This window comes from Bubalus bubalis, chromosome 23 (genome assembly GCF_019923935.1).
Source record: "Bubalus bubalis isolate 160015118507 breed Murrah chromosome 23, NDDB_SH_1, whole genome shotgun sequence".
NCBI classification, from domain to species: Eukaryota; Metazoa; Chordata; class Mammalia; order Artiodactyla; family Bovidae; genus Bubalus; species Bubalus bubalis.
In genome coordinates this window covers 17,724,940-17,743,242 of record NC_059179.1, presented here as the reverse complement: position 1 = coordinate 17,743,242, position 18,303 = coordinate 17,724,940, and the positions used below count along the sequence as shown (strand labels likewise).

Here is an 18,303-nt window from a genome sequence, read left to right as displayed (position 1 = left end):
CATATTGAGTGCCACACTTCCACAGCATCATCTTTTAGGATTTGAAATAACTCAACTGGAATTCCATCACCTCCACTACCTTAGTTTGTAGTGATGCTTCCTAAGGCCCACTTGGACTCCACATTCCAGGATGTCTGGCTCTAGGTGAGTGATCACACCATCATGGTTATGTGGGTCATGCAGATCTTTTTTGAATAGCTCTTCTGTGTATTTTTGTCGCCTCTTCTTAATATCTTCTGCTTCTGTTAGGTCCATACCATTTTTGTCCTTTATTGAGCCCATTTTGCATGAAATATTCTCTTGGTATCTCTACTTTTCTTGAAGAGATCTCTAGTCTTTCCATTCTATTGTTTTCCTCCATTTCTTAGCATTGATCACTGAAGAAGGCTTTCTTATCCCTCCTTGCTATTCTTTGGAACTCTGCATTCAAATGGGTGTATCTTTCCTTTTCTCCTTTGCCTATAGCTTTTCTTCTTTTCTTAGCTATTTGTAAGGCCTCCTCAGAAAACCACCATGCCTTTTTGCATTTCTTTTTCTTGGGGATGGTCTTGATCCCTGCCTCCTGTATAATGTCATGAACCTCTGTCCATAGTTCTTCAGGCACTCTGTCTGTCAGTTCTAATCCCTTGAGTCTATTTCTCACTTCCACTGTATAGTCTTCAGGGATTTTATTTAGGTCATATCTGAATGGTCTAGTGGTTTTCCCTACTTTCTTCAATTTAAGTCTGAATTTTGCAATAAGGAGTTCATGATCTGAGCCACAGTCAGCTCCCAGTCTTGTTTTCGCTGACTGTATAGAGGTTCTCCATCTTTGGCTGCAAAGAATATAATCAATCTGATTTTGGTATTGACCATCTGGTGATGTCCATGTGTAGAGTCTTCTCTTGTGTTGTTGCAAGAGGGTGTCTGCTATGACCAGTGCGTTCTCTTGACAAAACTCTGTTAGTCTTTGCCCTGCTTCATTCTGTACTCCAAGGCAAATTTGCCCGTTACTCCAGGTATCTCTTGACTTCCTACTTGTGCACTCCAGTCCCCTATGATGAAAAAGACATCTTTTTTGGGTGTTAGTTCCTGAAGATCTTATAGGTCTTCATAGAACTGTTCAACTCCAGCTTCTTCAGCATTACTGGTTGGGGCATAGACTTGGATTACTGTGATATTGAATGACCTGCCTTGGAAACAGAGATCTTTCTGTTGCTTTTGAGATTGCACTCAAGTAGTGCATTTCCAACTCTTTTGTTGACTATGAAGGCTATTCCATTTCCTCTAAGGCATTCTTGCACACAATAGTAGATATAATGGTCATCTGAATTAAATTTGCCCATTCCAGTCCATTTTAGTTCACTGATTCCTAAAATGTCGATGTTCACTCTTGTCTAACTCAATGAAACTATGAGTGATGCCGTGTAGGGCCACTCAAGACGGATGGGTCGTGATGGAGAGTTCTGACAAAACATGGTCCACTGGAGAAGGGAATGGAAAACCACTTCAGCATTCTTGCCTTGAGAACCCCATGAACAGTACGAACAATATAAAATACATGTGGTACAAGGAAAAACTAAGGGTAAATTTTTTCCCAGTTAAGAAAACTTAGTAACCAGCAGCTTATGCAAAGCTTGTGCTGTTAAATCAAACATTAACATAGGGACTTCCCTTGTGATCCAGTGGCTAAGACTCTGATCTCCTAGTGCAGGGGGCTTAGGTTTGATCCTTGGTCAGGAAACTAGATCCCACATGCCGCAACTAAAGATTTCGTGTGCCACAACTGAAGATCTTGCATGCAGCAACTAAGACCTAGAGAAGCCAAATAAATAAAAAATTTTAAATTAGCATAATTTTTTGCTCACTGTGATTTAAACAGAGCTGATTTTTCTCTTTTGTTAGTATGCTTTGGACGCATCTCCCTCTACTGCATCCCCCATTTCTGCCTTGGAGTTTTCCAACCAAGAATTCAGCTTTACCAGGAAGTGGGGGTCCTGGCAGTAAGGAGGGTATGATGTTGTCCCTCCCGAGCCATGCCCAAGGGTCTGACTTCAGCCAGAGTGACAGGAAGGGTCACTGGCCTTGGAGGAGTCATTCTCCATCCTCCCATGGGCATCCACAAAAGCACCCCCCTATTTCACTAATCTTTCCCCACAACAGGGAGAAGCAGCAAGTGAGTCTGACAGCCCAATCATGCCCCCAGAGGAACATTATGAGATTTTGACTGGAGAGGATACTGCCAGCCTGGGCTTTCAACACGAATAATCTTAGTTTTCAGCAATGGACCTTCCCCTTAACCTCTCTGAGTCCAGAAGTCCCTTGAAATTTAGATAGTCAAGACAAGGGTATTTCACAAAGAAAGCACCTCCCACTCACAATGTCAGTCTTAAGTACTGAGAATTTGAAGAGCAATATCAACTTGATGCTCTAGCTAATGAAGCACAGTTGGACTCATACTACTACGTATTCAGTTGATATTGCAGTTTATTGCCACAGGAAATGTTAAAAATTTCAAGTGTAGCTTCTTTTTCAAAGTGTTTTAAAAAAATCACGTCAGGGTCAGGTTACATCTAAGTAAGAGTTACATGGGAGGGGCCTTTCTTTTTGCAGATGCCGCTGGTGAGAGCTTATGGAAATTAGCCCTTTTGTAAGGACTGTGTATAGAAAGAGAGTCAATGGGCTCTGACTGAGAGCCTGAAGGATCTAGTGAAGTATCTGAGAATGAACTTTACGACATCTGCCTTTAATACTTTTCAAGGCCCTCCCCCCTTTTTTTTGTGTTTAGAATAGGTGGTCCTGTCTGATGAGGTGGCATGGGGTGCCTTTGTCTTCCCTTGTAATTTCTGAGAAGGCAGAGGCCTACTCAGCTCTTCCACAGCAACTAACATAGTACTTCCAAGCGCTTTACACATACCAGGCTGTCAATAATTCTTAGTAATAGATTATCCCCTCCCTGTTTACTTATGTGTGCTTTATCTTGCAAACTCAAATAATACAAACAGGGCAAGTCCAACCTACATTTATAGCATATCCCCTTTAAGTCCAATAGGAACTGTGAACTTGTGAATGTCGTAGGTTCTTAATTAAAATATTTATTCAGTTCAACTTAATTCAATAGAGAGCCTTCATGTCCCCGAGCAGTAATGTCCAGGCAGGCAAATACCAGCCTGAGAGGAGGCAGCCAGGAGATGCTGAGGGGGCTGGCTTACTCTGGCCTCTCCCCTTCCAGGCCTGCTCACTGTCCAGTCTCTCACCTTCCACTTTCATAATGATGGTCAAATAAGGCGAAGGGAAGTGGGCACGGTGGACAAGGCCTTTTGGGCCCCTTTTGTAGCTTCAGAAGATGAGATTTCGGTAGCAGCTTGCTGCTGCTCTCAATGTGTCTATTTGCGCAATGGGTAAAGGCCCTGAGAATACAGAGATGAGTGAATAAGTGTCCTCCAAATGTGAGGTGAGGGGTGTGTGCTGTGTAAGTGTGCACAGTTAGCAATGATTGGTATCTCCAGGTGTGATCAGGAGTGGTGGGTCTGTGCCCCTCTGACTGGGCATCTCTGGTGTGCACATATGTGCAGTGATTATAGATGCAATGTGAGCCCCCTCCCATATGAATCCTTGTGAGCTCTCACTGAGCCCACAGAATCAGAGGTTCTTAACTTGTCCCATAGGGTCAAGGAGAGGTCATTTAGCAATGTTAGAATGGGAGTTCTTAATTAACACCCCAGTTCTGAGCTTATAAATTGGCATTTTAAAAAGTATTTCATTACTTTTGCCAATGATAGGTTTTCCCCCCAAACTTCAATGTAACTACTTATATATGCTTAACTGAAAGTAACAAAAAATGCACATGTCTTTTGGAGCCTGCCAGCAAGGCCAGCTCACTGTGCCATCAGGACCGGACTGACCTGTGTATATGTCTGTGCAGGTCGCAAGAGTGGAGCCTGGGACTCCAAGGCAACGTCTTTACCTGCTGCACCATCCCCACTGCCCAGGGCCGGGTAAGTTCCTGTTGCAGGGAAGCAACTCTGTGTGATTTCAGTGACTGTCTCTATCACTGCTGTAAGCGGCCTGCCTAGAATCCACAAAGGAGTCCTGCCTGAGTATCTGGGGGCCAAAGAGGGGCAGGTGTCTTTCTGCTGTTTCCACCCAGAAGAGCACACGTGCCCAGGCTCAGATGCAGGCACACCTAACATTACAATAGGTGTGCTTCTGGAGTGTGGAGATGAGACCCTCCTGCCCTACTCATCTCCATATCCAAGGCATGCTTCAAGCTGGACTTTGGGTGCCCCAGCTGACATCAAAAACTAGTAGTCTTTCCTCCCATAAGCTGTCAGTTAAATCTTGAGCTCACTGGCTTGTGCACACAAAACAGAAGCTCCAGAGCTTGAATAATTTTAAGACCCACAAGCAGGTTTCATTCCTACTTTCTACTCCTTGGCTTCTCTTCCAAGTAGTTAGTGATCTGTAAACAAATGTGTACACAGAGCAGCATGTACGGGGTGTTCAGTTAAAGCAACACTGCTAAGGCTCCTTTCAAAATGGAGATGAGAGGGTCATTCTTTCTCACTGAACTTAGAAGAAATTTGTAAACTATTGGGTGAGTACTGTAATGTGTTAATACTACAAACAGTGACCCAACAATGTCATATTGGCTCAACAGCCTATTTTAAACGCACACTTAAATCTGTCCAAGGCTGGCCTGCATGGTTATAGTCTTAATTCTGCCTTTGAGTAAAGCAAAGAAGCGTTTAATTTCAGAGGTTTATTAAGCAAGACTCTGCACACTTCTCTCTTGGCTCAGTTTTATCACTTCAGACAAGTTACATAGTCTCCTAATCTCTAAAATGTAATAAAAATACCCATTTAAAAAGGACAGTGTGAGGTTTAAATAACATGTGAATACTCTAACCCAGTACCAGGTATCTTAGAGGCACTTGGGAATTGTTAGTATCCTTCCCCCAATCTTCCAGCTCTCAGCTGAAACAAAGTGAAAGATAGAAAGCCAGTATTTAGAATAAATGCAGACGACAAGTGTAAAGCCTTAGCTTCCCTTGTGGCTCAGATGGTAAAGAATCTGCCTATAATGCAGACCTGGGTTTGATCCCTGGATTGGGACGATCCCCTGTAGGAGGGCATGGCAACCCACTCCAGTATTCTTCCCTGGAGAACCCCCACAGACAGGTGAGCCTGGCAAGCTACAGTCCGTGGGGTCACAAAGACTCAGAAATGACTGAGCAACTAAGTACATGGCGCAACATTAGAGTCCAATCTCTACTGAACTAAGACAAACTGGTACGTTAGCTCATGCAAGAATCCTCAGGACCAGAGGTTGCAGTGGTTTTCAAACATGTCATTTGTCTTGGGTTTATCTGTTTGGAGTGAAATTCTAGGCAGATGTCCAGTAGAGAGGAGTCACCAGAAGCTGGAGGGACACTGGCATGGGGAGGTGCTGGCTGCCAAACACACCTGCTTGGCCACCCTCACGTCTTCACCCTCCTTCTCCAGACAGTAGCCCTGGGGTGCTGTTGGGGGAAGGGAGGGATCTCCATGCACCTTTGAAAATACTATTTGTGGTCCTTACATTACAGATGAGGAAACTAAAGCCCAGACTGGCCCTCACAGCCAAGAGAGAGGCCTGAGGTCACAGAGTAATTAGTTGCAGAACTGGAACAAAGAGCTCAGTTATCTTGACTCCCTGGCAACTGGCTCTCCTGTTTATCCCCATTAACCCCTTGGCCATCTGTCAGCGGACGCTATCTGAGGTTCAGAAGATCATGACTGAATCCTGTTTCTGCCCCTCTCTGCCCTTCATGGATCATCTTCTTACAGACTTGTATCACTTTCATTATTCTAGTTTATATTTGAGAGTAAAATGATAAGTTGTCAGCTCCTCTTTATCTCTGCTGTTTTAACAAAGTCAATCTCTTTTTATCCCCCAGGAAGAAAACAGCTATGCCACTGAAGACAGTAAGTTAATTCTGCATTTAAATGTGCTTCATATTTCCTGCATTGTTCATTCGTATCCATTTATTTAAAGTTGACAATGCTTTCAGCGAAGAGGAACACAGCAATCTTGTTGCTGCCTGGACAGTCCAAGAGAATCTTGGAATCCTCAGTTAGGCAGGGAAGATGGGAGGGTCCCATCCTTCAGGAAGCCTGTGGCTTCACTGAGTAAGTGGCTGCAGAGGCCAGGCTCCCTGCCTCCTGTGACCTCTGCCTTCCCCTTGGGAGGTCCTGGGTCTGCTTCCCTACCCGCTGGCCTGGGAGCTAACGACTGACAACTGTACATCAGGCACACAGTCCTGATTACACTCATATTCTGGCTAGAACGTGGGGAACCTGAGCCAGCCCACTATTTAAGGAAGCCCATCTTGATCTAGTATCTACACTGTAGCCTGACATTTACAACCACAAACACCAAGACGGTGGGGTTCTGAGACTTAAGCCAGATGCCAGATTTCCACTGCACAGGCGCTACTGCCCAGCAGCTGCTGGGGGGCCATGCCTTCCACCAGCCCTGCTGACAGACTGGGGAGACCCCACACCAAAGCGACACTGCTCCTTCCATGACACACTTCTGGTCCATTGTCACTTGATTTAAAGGTTGAGCTGGGGACTGTGTGTTTTTAATGGTTGTTCTTGTAATTGAAAGAAAAGCCATGCATCAAAGAAATAGTCTCCCCAGTATTTATTCTAATAATATTGTTTTGACTTTTATTTCCATATATCACTGTATTGAAGATCCTTACCTTTTTTTTTTTAAACAGACTCCAGTTGCCTCTCAACAGAATGCCTCAAGTGTTTGCGAAGGTAAATCTATATTACTTTGATAGAAGAGCATGTCCTCTAAAAGTTATTTTGATTAAAAATTTGTATACAAATATATTTCTAAAATTTCTTTCATTATTTATAAGGCAATTGTAAACATAAAACTCAATTTTTAAACAGAACAGTCTTTATTTTGCCATGAGTAGTGAGTAGCAAAGCTGATCAGGACCTGGGCTTGCCAAGCTACATCTGTGCAGTAGGCCACAGTCGACATGCCCCAAACCCGCCTGTCTGTAGGCAGATATGACTTACCAGAAACTGTACCACAACCTTACATGGGTGTGCAGGCTGATTTAGAACCATTCACATGTCTCAGAATTAATGGCTAAGTTAAGTAATGAAATTTTTAAAAATCTGTTTGTTTGAACAAGTTCTTGTGCTAAGTTTTCAAAATAATGTTTCCTGAGTTCAGATATCTATCTTCTTAGTACACCTTCAAATGCTTCCTTTCCTTTATCATAACCATGTATACTTTCTATTAGAACTTTCCCATCTAAAAAAATTTGAATTTGAAAAACACTGGGAGGAAAAAAGCCCAGAAGTATCATTCATAATCTCAAGACCTAAAACACTGCATAGAAACTAAAGCTCTGTACCCATCTAATTCCACACTTGAAGGTACTCAATGTTAAAAGCTACCATTTCCTGAGTCAACACGGGCATACCTGTCTCTGATGATGGATGTTAGACCTTTTCTGAATGTGCATTACGACTCACCTGTCTGCTTTCATTGCTCTGCTGGGTCTTTTCTTTCCTCCAGACTCCTTTCTTGTTGTCTTGCTTTCTTCTGCCTTTCCTTTGATGCTTTTGGCTTGCTATTCTTCCATTCCTGATAGTCTTCCATCCCTGCTGAGCAGGGAGCTTGGAGGGATAGTGAAGCCTTAGGGTGAGCCTCTACAGGAAGTAAGTACAACCCTGAGCAAACTTCATGGCTTCAGAGCTTCTTGCTGAAAGACTTGCTCATGGGAAGACATTTGACCAAACTCAGTTCTTCTCAGTTGATACTGGGTTTGGACATGGGGACAGACATTTCATTCTAATCCTAATATGATCATTTTTTTAATGCAGAAAAACCTGTCCCTGCTGAACGCCACCGGGGATCTAGTCACAGACAAGAAAATATGCAGTCGCCGGTGTTTCCTCCTCCCGCCCAGAAGTAAGAATCTTTTCCTTTAAAAATAAGTTTCCTTAACACCTGCATTGTCATACTGCACAGAAACACTGGCTTATAGTGATCAGTAAAGATTTAGTATTTTATTGCTTTGCAATTGGAGAAGGCAATGGCACCCCACTCCAGTACTCTTGCCTGGAAAATCCCATGGATGGAGGAGCCTGGTAGGCTGCAGTCCATGGGGTCGCGAAGAGTCGGATATGACTGAACGACTTCACTTTCACTTTTCACTTTCATGCATTGGAGAAGGAAATGGCAACCCACTCCAGTATTCTTGCCTGGAGAATCCCAGGGAGAGGGGAGCCTGGTGGGCTGCCGTCTATGGGGTCGCACAGACCCCATAGGTCGCACGACTGAAGTGACCTAGCAGCAGCGGCAGCAGCAGCAGCTTTGCAATTAAATTTTTAAAAAATGTTAAGTAGGCAACAACTTTAAAAGAACTGCTTAGAATCACAGAGACTTAACTAATATTTCGGTTAATGATTGGACTGAAGTAAAATCTAACACAAGCTAACCCTTCTTCTTTTAAAGAAACTAAAGGGAATAATCATACTTCTCTTGAAGGTTGTAGTGCCTCTCCTGTCTTTAGATATGTTTTATTGGTTCTTTCTGTTGATCCTTTGTGATGCACCTGTTCAGAGTATCTTCAGTGCAAACAAAAAGTCAAACTTATTCATCTTGTGCATTGCCCTTTAATTAATCTGAATTTCTTCCTTTCAGGGCAGTTCATCAAAAACCCATACCTCTGCCAAGTAAGTACAATGAAGGCATGAAGAGCAGTATCAAGTATTGTGTGAGTTGGCTCTTCACGTCTCCACCCAGGGGTCCAGGGAAATACTGCCTCTTCCAGTGGAGTATCCTCTCCAGCTTGTTTCTTCATCTGTAAAATGGGGCCAAGAATACTTATTTCATAGAGCTGTTCTGAAAAGTAAATAGGTTTGGGATCATTCTTACTTTTTTCCTTTTTAGTTTTGGTTATTTTACTGATCATCATTTATTTAATTTTTTTCACAACAACAATATAACTATTTTCAAAATAAGATGATTAAGTAAAACAACATGTTGTGCCTGGTACATAGAAGGTCTTCAATAAATGATACTTAAATTAAATCTAAAATACCTTTTAATGATTATAAAATGTATCTATAAAAGGTGACCCTGAAAAGAAGGTTTAGCAAATATCTGAATAATTTTCCCAAGGCAAATAATACAATACCCTAAAAATATATGAAGTCAGGCTCACAGAACACAATTACCCAAACCTTGATTTGCTTTCTACTTAATCTAGGAAAAAAAATGAAAACACAAAACAAAACCCTTCCTGACATGGATAATTTGAAAAATATTCCAAAGTATTCAAGATTTGATACATTTAAATAAAGAGAATTATTGTATACAAAATTTACATGTGTTTAAATAAATCTAAATCTGTTCACTAGGTTTTAACTGGATGTTGATTCATCTTAAATAAATGAAACAAAATATAACTTTTCTAAAATTCTGAACACAAAGTGAAATGGTGTAGCTATAGAATTATTTTTTTTACTACGTAAAGTTTTATTATACCCTTTACTGTTTTTTAACCCAAGTCATTCTTTCAATTGGCAAATACTTATTGACCATCTGCCATATGCCAGGCTCTATTCTAGACACTCAACGTTCAGAAAACTAAGATCATGTCATCTGGTCCCATCACTTCATGGCAAATATATGGGGAAACAATGGAAACAGTGAGAGACTTTATTTTTGGGGGCTCCAAAATCACTGTAGATGGTGACTGCAGCCATGAAATTAAAAGACACTTGCTCCTTGGGAGAAAAGTTATGACCAACCTAGACAGCATATTAAAAAGCAGAGACATTACTTTTCCAACAAAGGTCCATCTAGTCAAGGCTATGGTTTTTTCAGTAGTCATGTATGGATGTGAGAGTTGGACTGTAAAGAAAGCTGAGCGCCAAAGAATTGATGCTTTTGAACTGTGGTGTTGAAGAAGACTCTTGACAGTCCCTTGGACTACAAGGAGATCCCACCAGTCCATCCCAAAGAAACTAAATCCTGAATATTCATTGGAAGGACTGATGCTGAAGCTGAAACTCCAATTTTTTGGCCACCTGATGCAAAGAACTGACTCATTTGAAAAGACCCTGATGCTGGGAAAGATTGAAGGCGAGAGGAGAAGGGGACAACAGAGGATGAGATGGCTGTATGGCATCACCGACTCAATGGACATGAGTTTGAGTAAACTCCGGGAGTTGGTGATGGACAGGGAGGCCTGGCATGCTGTAGTTCATGGGGTTGCAAAGAGTCGGACATGACTGAGCGACTGAACTGAACTGATTCTAGACACAGGGGCTACAGCAGTGAACGAAACAAATGAGTCCCTCCCTTATGGAGCTTCTATTCTACTGGAGGAGATAGGAAAAATAAACAACTAGATAAGTCATACGGTAAAGAAAAACGAAGCAAAGTGGCAGGGGGTGGGCACAGAGAGGAATGGAGGCAGTGAAGGCTGCAGTGGCCAGGGAAGACCTTATCTATAAAACAGGGTCTGAGAGCTCCTCCTACATAGGGCACATGTGAGGGGAAAATGAGCTAAGACTCGGAAAACTGAACAGGACTAGCGTATATCCAGGGATCAGAAAATGTCAGCCTTGAATTCCCTCGGCTGCCCAAACTGTGGAAACCCTTAGCCACCTTGTACTATGTACCTTAGAAGCACGTGACCACCTCTTATGGTGCTCCCATCTGGGAATATTGTCCCCACCTGTTAGAATTCTGACAGCTTTCCTTCATACCTAACCTTGCTGGGCCTGCCACACTGCTCCCTCCTGTTAACAATGGTGGCTCTCACCTTTGAACATCCAGGACACTTTTATCTGAAGCACTTGGTTCATCTAATCCTGTTTTTCCTGCAGACTTTCCCTCCTAAGGAAGGACGACTCTCGTTGCTCTGGTCAAAACCTTAGAGTCACCCATGACTCTCGCTTGCTTTCCTCACACTCCTTCCAACTGTTCCTTCAAAATTTGTTCAGAACCCAATCACTGTTGCTACTCCCACTGATATTATCTGCTTCAAGGCACCATCATCTCCTGTCTGGGTTTGCAACACTCAACTGGTCTCCTCTCTCTGTTCTTACCCCCTTCTCTCTATTTTCAGCCCTGGAGCCAGAGTGACCTTATTAAAAGACAGGCAGACAATTTTACTATTCTGTTCAAAACCCTCCAAAAGCTTCCCATGCCATGCTCGTTAAAGCTCAAGTCATGTTAAGTGTCCCAGGAGTCCCACAAACCTTGCCCCTTCCCCACCTCCTGTCTAACTTCATTCCTTATTCTTGTCCCCTTTTCTCACTGCACTCCAGGCACAGTGGCTCCCTCTCTATTCCTCAAATTTGCCAGGCCCTTGCATTCACTGTTTCCTATACCTGGAACATCCTTCCCTGAGATATACACATGCCTGCTCCCTCTCCAACTGCAGATCTTACCCAAGTACACCTCAGTGAAGTCTCCCTGACCTGTCTATATAAACATACTACTTGCCCAAAGCTATCCGCCACCCGCTCCCCTGTCTATTCTTCATAGCACTATGAGTCTGTAATATTATATGTATGTTTACTTATATCTTTATTGCCTATCTCACTCCATTAAAGTTTAAGCTTGAGGAGGGAGGGATATTTTGCTGTTTTGTCGACTGCTGTATATTCCTAAAGCTTTTGAATGAATGAATACAGCCAAGTATTTTCTCCACTTCATGTTTCCACATTTAGATGGAGTTTGTACTTAAGGCAGCAATTCTCAATCATTTTGACCTCAGGACCATTCTAACACTCTTAAAAGCATTGCAGACCCAAAGAACTATGGTTTATGTGTTTCTTTCTAGTAATATTTAATGTACTAATTAAAAGACATTTTAAAAATTTATTAACCCATTTAAAAAATATTAAACTTATTACATGTTAATATAAGTAACATATTTCTATAAAAAATTATATTTAAAAAAAGATTTAGTGAGAAGAGTGGCGTCACTTTACACTTTTAAAATTTCTTAAATGCCTGCAGTAACAGAGACAGCCGAATTCTCAAATCTGCGTCTACATTCAACCTGTTACAGTATGTTTTACTGGTTGAAGTATACGAAGAAAATTGGGCTTCACAGAGATACGTATTTAGAAAAGACCTTGCAAATCCCCTGAAGGAATCTTGGGGATCCCCAGGGTCCTTGGGCCACACTCTGAGAAGCAATACTCTTAAGGATTTTTTGGTGTGTGTGATTTTTCATGTGTGTGATTTTTCAGCGTGTATGTGCTCCTTGCAGCACCCAGCACAGTGTTGACATACAGGCATAGTAACTGATCGAGATAAAACAGGATCCACTGACTTTTCAAATCCTTTTCAGGATTTCCAGAAGGGGGAAGCCCAACCGTGGATGGCCCACTACCCAGCTTTTCATCTAACTCTAGTTTGTCAGAACAGGTATGAAATGAACCCATAAACTGCAGGAAAGGGCATGCCTTCTTATAAGAGATTTGGAAGTGAAACTTGAGAACAGATTCTATTTTAAGTTGGCTTGTGAGTTGTCATTTGCTGATGGGTACAGAATACACTTTTTTCCCCCAATTGTTAAGACCTTGCTCCATTTATTCTAATTTGTATTCTGGATGCCATAAATAACCATTGGTGCTTCTTCAAAACTAGCAAAGAAGTGTGCTGTTTTTATTGTTCTCCCTCTCACATAGATTCTATTTAAACTGTGTAATTTTCTCAGAATAGATCTGTGGAGGCATATGATATTAAAACACATAAAATAGCAGTTTTAAAAAAAGACAGAGAAAGGGCGAGTCTCTAAGCTTTCTCAAATTTAAAATAAGGATGATGGCAGATATTTATCTTGCCTTCAAAGTGGTTATAAGAATCAAATAAGATAATATTTGTAAACATGCTTTGTAAATTACAGAACAGTCCACATAGCAACAACAATAAGAACATAATAGAAAGGGAGATGGTAACTTATTTAGGAGAAAGGAATAAATGGTTCAGGAATCTGGCAGGACTTAGTTCTTATGTTCAAGTATTATTAAGTCCAGCCCCTAAGGCCAAATGGGAAAATTATGTAATCCTTGTGGCTGAGCAAAAGCATAAAACTCATTTGCAGATTACTGGTCCAAATGTAGTTAGGTCTTTCTGGTGATGCAAACTTTGCTTCTAGTGCCCAGAAACTACAGTGTCATTGAAGTGCCATCTCATGCTTAACAATGCCTTCTCATTCACAGGAAGCGGATGTTCACTGTAAACCGTGGTATGCTGGTGCCTGTGATCGAAAGTCAGCCGAAGAGGCATTATACAGATCAAACAAGGTCTGAGTGCTTTAAATTTCACATTCTGTCCTCAGCCTGTACGGGCACAGTTGTCACCCTGATAATGTGTGCTTGTCCGACTCTCTGCAACCCCATGGACTGCCAGGTTCCTCTGTCCATGGGGATTCTCCAGGCAAGAATACTGGAGTGGGTTGCCATGCCCTCCTTATAATTTCTTCTTCATTTCTGAGATAGTTTTGCTTTCTCTTCAACGTCTTCCCTGAGTTTAATCAACTCATTGTATTTTTCTTTGCTGTTTTTTGTCCACTTTTTGTTCATAATTTTTGAATTTATGATTCTATAATATTTTTAAAGATATTTAATTAAATTTGGAATGCCATGTTACTTTTTTTTTAAACTTTTTATTTTGTATTGGGGTACAATTGATCAACAAATAATGTTGTGATAGTTACCGGTGAACAGTGAAGGGACTCAGCCATACATATAGATATATGGATACATATACATGTATCCGTTCTCTCATAAACTCCCCTCCCATCCAGGCTGTCACATAACACTGAGCAGAGTTCCATGTGCTATCAGTTGAAATGTTTTGGTTCCCAATGTCTTCTTTCTTCTTATAGTGCTTTTGAATGGAATTTGTCTGATATGTTTTATTATTCATAGGTAACTTGTGAACATGGTTCCTAGTTCAAGAGTGCCCCTTAGATTTGACCTTAATGTGTCCCTTCACACATTTCCAGATCCTATAACCTTAGTATCTTCAGTGCCTCAAAAAGCTAGCACTGACCTCATTCAGAGTTTTCTATATGGCCTCACTGACTCGATGGACGTGAGTCTGGGTGAACTCCGGGAGTTGGTGATGGACAGGGAGGCCTGGCGTGCTGCGATTCATGGGGTCACAAAGAGTCGGACATGACTGAGCGACTGAACTGAACTGAACTGATAGGTATTTTCATAAGCTGATTTTTAACCTATGGAAATACAAGTTAACACTAATCTTAATTATTCTTTTAATAAACAGGATGGATCATTTCTTATTCGGAAGAGCTCTGGCCATGATTCCAAACAACCATATACATTAGTTGTATTTTTTAATAAGAGAGTATATAATATACCTGTGCGATTTATTGAAGCAACAAAACAGTATGCTTTGGGCCGAAAGAAAACTGGTGAAGAGGTCAGTACTTTCTCTTCTAATCCAATACTTCTGTAAAAGGCTTAAAGGTGGACGCAGGAGCTGTCCTTTTTAGTGGTCCTGAAATACTCTCAGATAAATTTTGAGCTCCTAGAGGGGCTTTGGACTTCCTTGTCCTGCTAGAAAACTCTGGTAAACAATGATTCATCTTGGCTTAAAGAATCTTCATCCCTATCCCAGAATGAATAGATCAGAGTGTCACCCCACTCCCCAGATATCTGGCCTATGGATATTAAAATAAACACATAAACACATATAATAATAAAAAGCACATATTATTATACTAGCATCTAGAAGTATGACAGTCCTTTCTTTAAAACATTTACTTAAATTATCTATAATAAAAATATTGTCACAGATACTGAAAATTTGAATTGAAAAATGAAACCTTTGGTTATATGATATTAAGCATGTGGATATCTTAAAAAGTCTTTGTGTTTGAGTATTTTGAGATAGAAAAAGTAACTACATGATTAACTTTTTTGCAACTGTTTCAGCATTATGTGGATATATATTGAGTATTTTATTGCTTTGATATGCTATATTTGCTTTATTTTATTGACCATGGATTTTGAGTTACCAAACACATTGTTTTTTGGTGCATGTGTGACTATTTCAAATACACTGAATTAATGTAGACAGAAAAAAAGAGTGTTAAGGGGAAAGTGCAACTAAGTTATGCTCAATTCTTTACTCAATTAAATCAGAAATATGTGTAAAGGTTATATCTTAAATATGGGATATTAAAAGTATTTTAAATAACAAAAATTATCACAAAAAGGCCTCAACTCCACTCCTTACTTCATATATTTCAACTCAGCTCAACCCCCTACTTCAAATATTTCAATCCCCAAACTGCAACAAAGTAATACTCAAAAATATTCAGAAGAGTATAAGGACAGAGTGAGGTGCTTATTTGTGTAGCAACTCTCTCCCTTATTTCCTGGGTTCAGAACACACTTTTTCATTTGGAATTCACGGCAAAGAGGTTGTGCTATTTCATTTCTTGGTTTGTTAGTCCATAAATTTAGCCTCCAACTGCATTCAGTTTAACAATATGCTGTGCCAAACAAACAGAATGAATGTCTTTATGAGTATCATAAAAAATTCACTGGCAAGTACAGGAGGGGAAAGTGACTGAAGAGAAAGTAAGAAATAAAGACTAAAGGTACTTGAAAGCCTCTGTCTCTTACCTCTCCTCCCTGACCTAGTATTCAGGAGCCAGTTATCCAGAAAACAACTGGTATTTCATTTGAAAAACTGACTAGTATTCTGAATATTTATTTAATATATAATATTTGGAAGTTATCCAAATAATTAATGAAGCCTTTAAACATTTTTAATTCTAGATGTTTATCTTTATATGAAAAACTAAAAGAAAATCAATTGATGATTATTGTTAAATTATATAGCAGTGTTGCAAAACAATTATCACTTCTTAAAAAATGACCCTAATAGGCTTTATTTGATCATTGTGAGCTTGTAGCACTATTGTATAATTGATGCATATCATTTCATGGTCTGTGTTACATTTATCATATCCTTCATTTAAAACATTGATTACTTTTCAGAAAAAAATTGTGATAGCCTTAAATTAAAACTAATAGACAACAGAAATTAATACACAGAAAAATAAGTATGTAATAGAGTTTTGCATGAAATTCCATTATTAATTAAACACTAAGTTAGCTCTAAATTTATTAGGAGCTAAAGCAAAAATGGATATATGAGGGTTTATAAAGTTTTACCTGTTTAAAAAAAGAACACAAAAACAAACATGAATTAATCTGGGAAATAACTCTCTTGACACTAAATTCTAGGATTAATTTATTACATCAATCCTTGTATCTAAGACATGCAATGTAACAGTCTACGTTTTATAAAGATAGACAGAAATTCAATGTATGACAGTTTTATACTTGATGCTAAATAAAAAACATTATAGCATAACTTAACAAAGTAATTTCTCTAAGTAGTTATACTAATTGAGGATGTCAGTTGTGTTTTTAATCTTATTGACTGGCCAGTGTCTGACACCTCAAAGGTTGTGGCCTTTGTTAGTTTAGTCTTTTTTGGATAAAATGTCAGCTGGGAATAGTAACTTTGACTAACCTGAAAGAGTGGGAGAATACGGGAGGAGTAGAGCTCAAGGTTAATATAAATTCCAATGTGCTGCTGCTAAGTCGCTTCAGTTGTGTCCGACTCTGTGCAACCCCATAGACGGCAGCCCCCAGGCTCCCCTGTCCCTGGGATTCTCCAGGCAAGAACACTGAAGTGGGTTGCCATTTCCTTCTCCAAATTCCAATGTATAATTCATCTATGTTTTCTTGTTCTAGTACTTCGGAAGTGTTGCTGAAATGATCAAGAATCATCAACACAACCCCCTGGTTCTTATTGACAGTCAGAATAACACAAAAGATTCCACAAGACTGAAATATGCAGTTAAAGTTTCGTAAATTGAAAAACATTTTTAAAAGGAAGTCAACATCATTGCTTCAGATATTTTCCCTACTTCCACTTTTAAGGAAAAAGCCCCCAAAGTTCATATTTTGGATTATGAGTCATCCAGTAATAAAACAGATGAGGAAGCTGTGGATTTCCTTATAAGAAGCTCACAAGGACTTGTTCTATTGCCTGAACTGATGAACTGTTAATATCTGGTGAGGCTGAGAATATGTTACCAATATTCTCCAAATAAATATCTCTATTTAAAAAAAAAAGGCGTAAAGTATTTTCGGTCATGTAAGAAAATAACACTTTACTTCCGAAATAAGAAAATGATATTCTTGGATAAAACAAAGCTGCTAAAAATTTAGGCCACCACAATAGTCCCGGTGCACTAATGTAACTAGGGTGTCTACGGTCAGTGCTTGACAATTATGTCCTGTTTAAAATTTTAATATGTAGAAAATAAAATAATAATGTATGATATTCATAAGTACAGATAAGGGGGATGTAATGATTCCTTTGTGTGTGTTTATGTGTGTGCATTAGTTGCTCAGCTGTGTCTAACTCTCTACGACCTCATGGTCTGTCCGTGGAATTCTCCAGGCAAGAAAACTGGAGTTGGTTGCCATTCCCTTCCCCTTTTTCTGAGCTCAAGATTAATATAAATTCCAACAAGAGATGTATACAGATACAGACTTCCTGAAAGTTCATTCTATAACTTTATATATAGAGTTGAAAAGTAAAATAACTGACATGAAAAATTCACTAGAGGGGCTCAGCAACAGATCTGAGCAGGCAGAAGAAAGAATCCATGAGCTTAAAGATAAATCAATTAACATTGTCTATACTGAGGAAGAGAAAGATAAAAAGAGAGAGAGAAATGAACAGAGCCTTAGAGACCTCTGGAACACTATCAAGCATAGTAGTGTATTCAAAATGTGAGTCTCTGAAGCAAAGAAAAAGCATCAGAAAGAATATTTGAATAATAAAAACTCCCCAATTTGATTAAAAAAAAAAAAATGGTCTACCAACCCAAAAAGCTTCATGAACTTCAAGTAGGATAAACTGTATAAAAAAAAAAAGGAAGGAAAAAACCGGGAATATCATAATCAAACTATTGGAAGACAGAGAATCCTGAAAGCAGCAAGAGCAAAGTGACTCTTCATATATGAAGGGCTCTCAATAAGATTAACAGCTGATTTCTTGTCAGAAACCATGGAAGCCAAATGGCAGTGTCAATGACATAGTCAAAGTTCTGCATAGAAAAAATTGCCACTCAAGGATTCTATATTCAGCAAAACTAGTTTTTAAAAAGGAAAAGTTAGCACATTTTCAGGTAAACATTGCTAGCAGATCTGCTGTCCAAA

At 39.9% G+C, this 18,303-nt stretch overlaps 1 protein-coding gene across 2 annotated transcripts in view; it reads left to right on the top strand.

Annotated features, from left to right (window-relative positions):
* The window catches only part of BLNK (B cell linker), an 80,227-nt gene extending 63,121 nt beyond the window's left edge, over positions 1-17,106 (top strand). For both annotated transcript variants that reach the window (XM_025274346.2, XM_025274349.2), the window contains 9 exons: positions 3,905-3,977; positions 5,919-5,946; positions 6,747-6,789; positions 7,876-7,963; positions 8,699-8,730; positions 12,372-12,448; positions 13,246-13,329; positions 14,315-14,470; positions 16,825-17,106. In XM_025274346.2, the coding sequence (XP_025130131.1) occupies positions 3,905-3,977; positions 5,919-5,946; positions 6,747-6,789; positions 7,876-7,963; positions 8,699-8,730; positions 12,372-12,448; positions 13,246-13,329; positions 14,315-14,470; positions 16,825-16,944 (701 nt within the window). In that variant the 3' untranslated portion in view covers positions 16,945-17,106. The remainder of the gene's footprint in view (positions 1-3,904; positions 3,978-5,918; positions 5,947-6,746; positions 6,790-7,875; positions 7,964-8,698; positions 8,731-12,371; positions 12,449-13,245; positions 13,330-14,314; positions 14,471-16,824) is intronic.
* Positions 17,107-18,303: the final 1,197 nt, after the last annotated feature.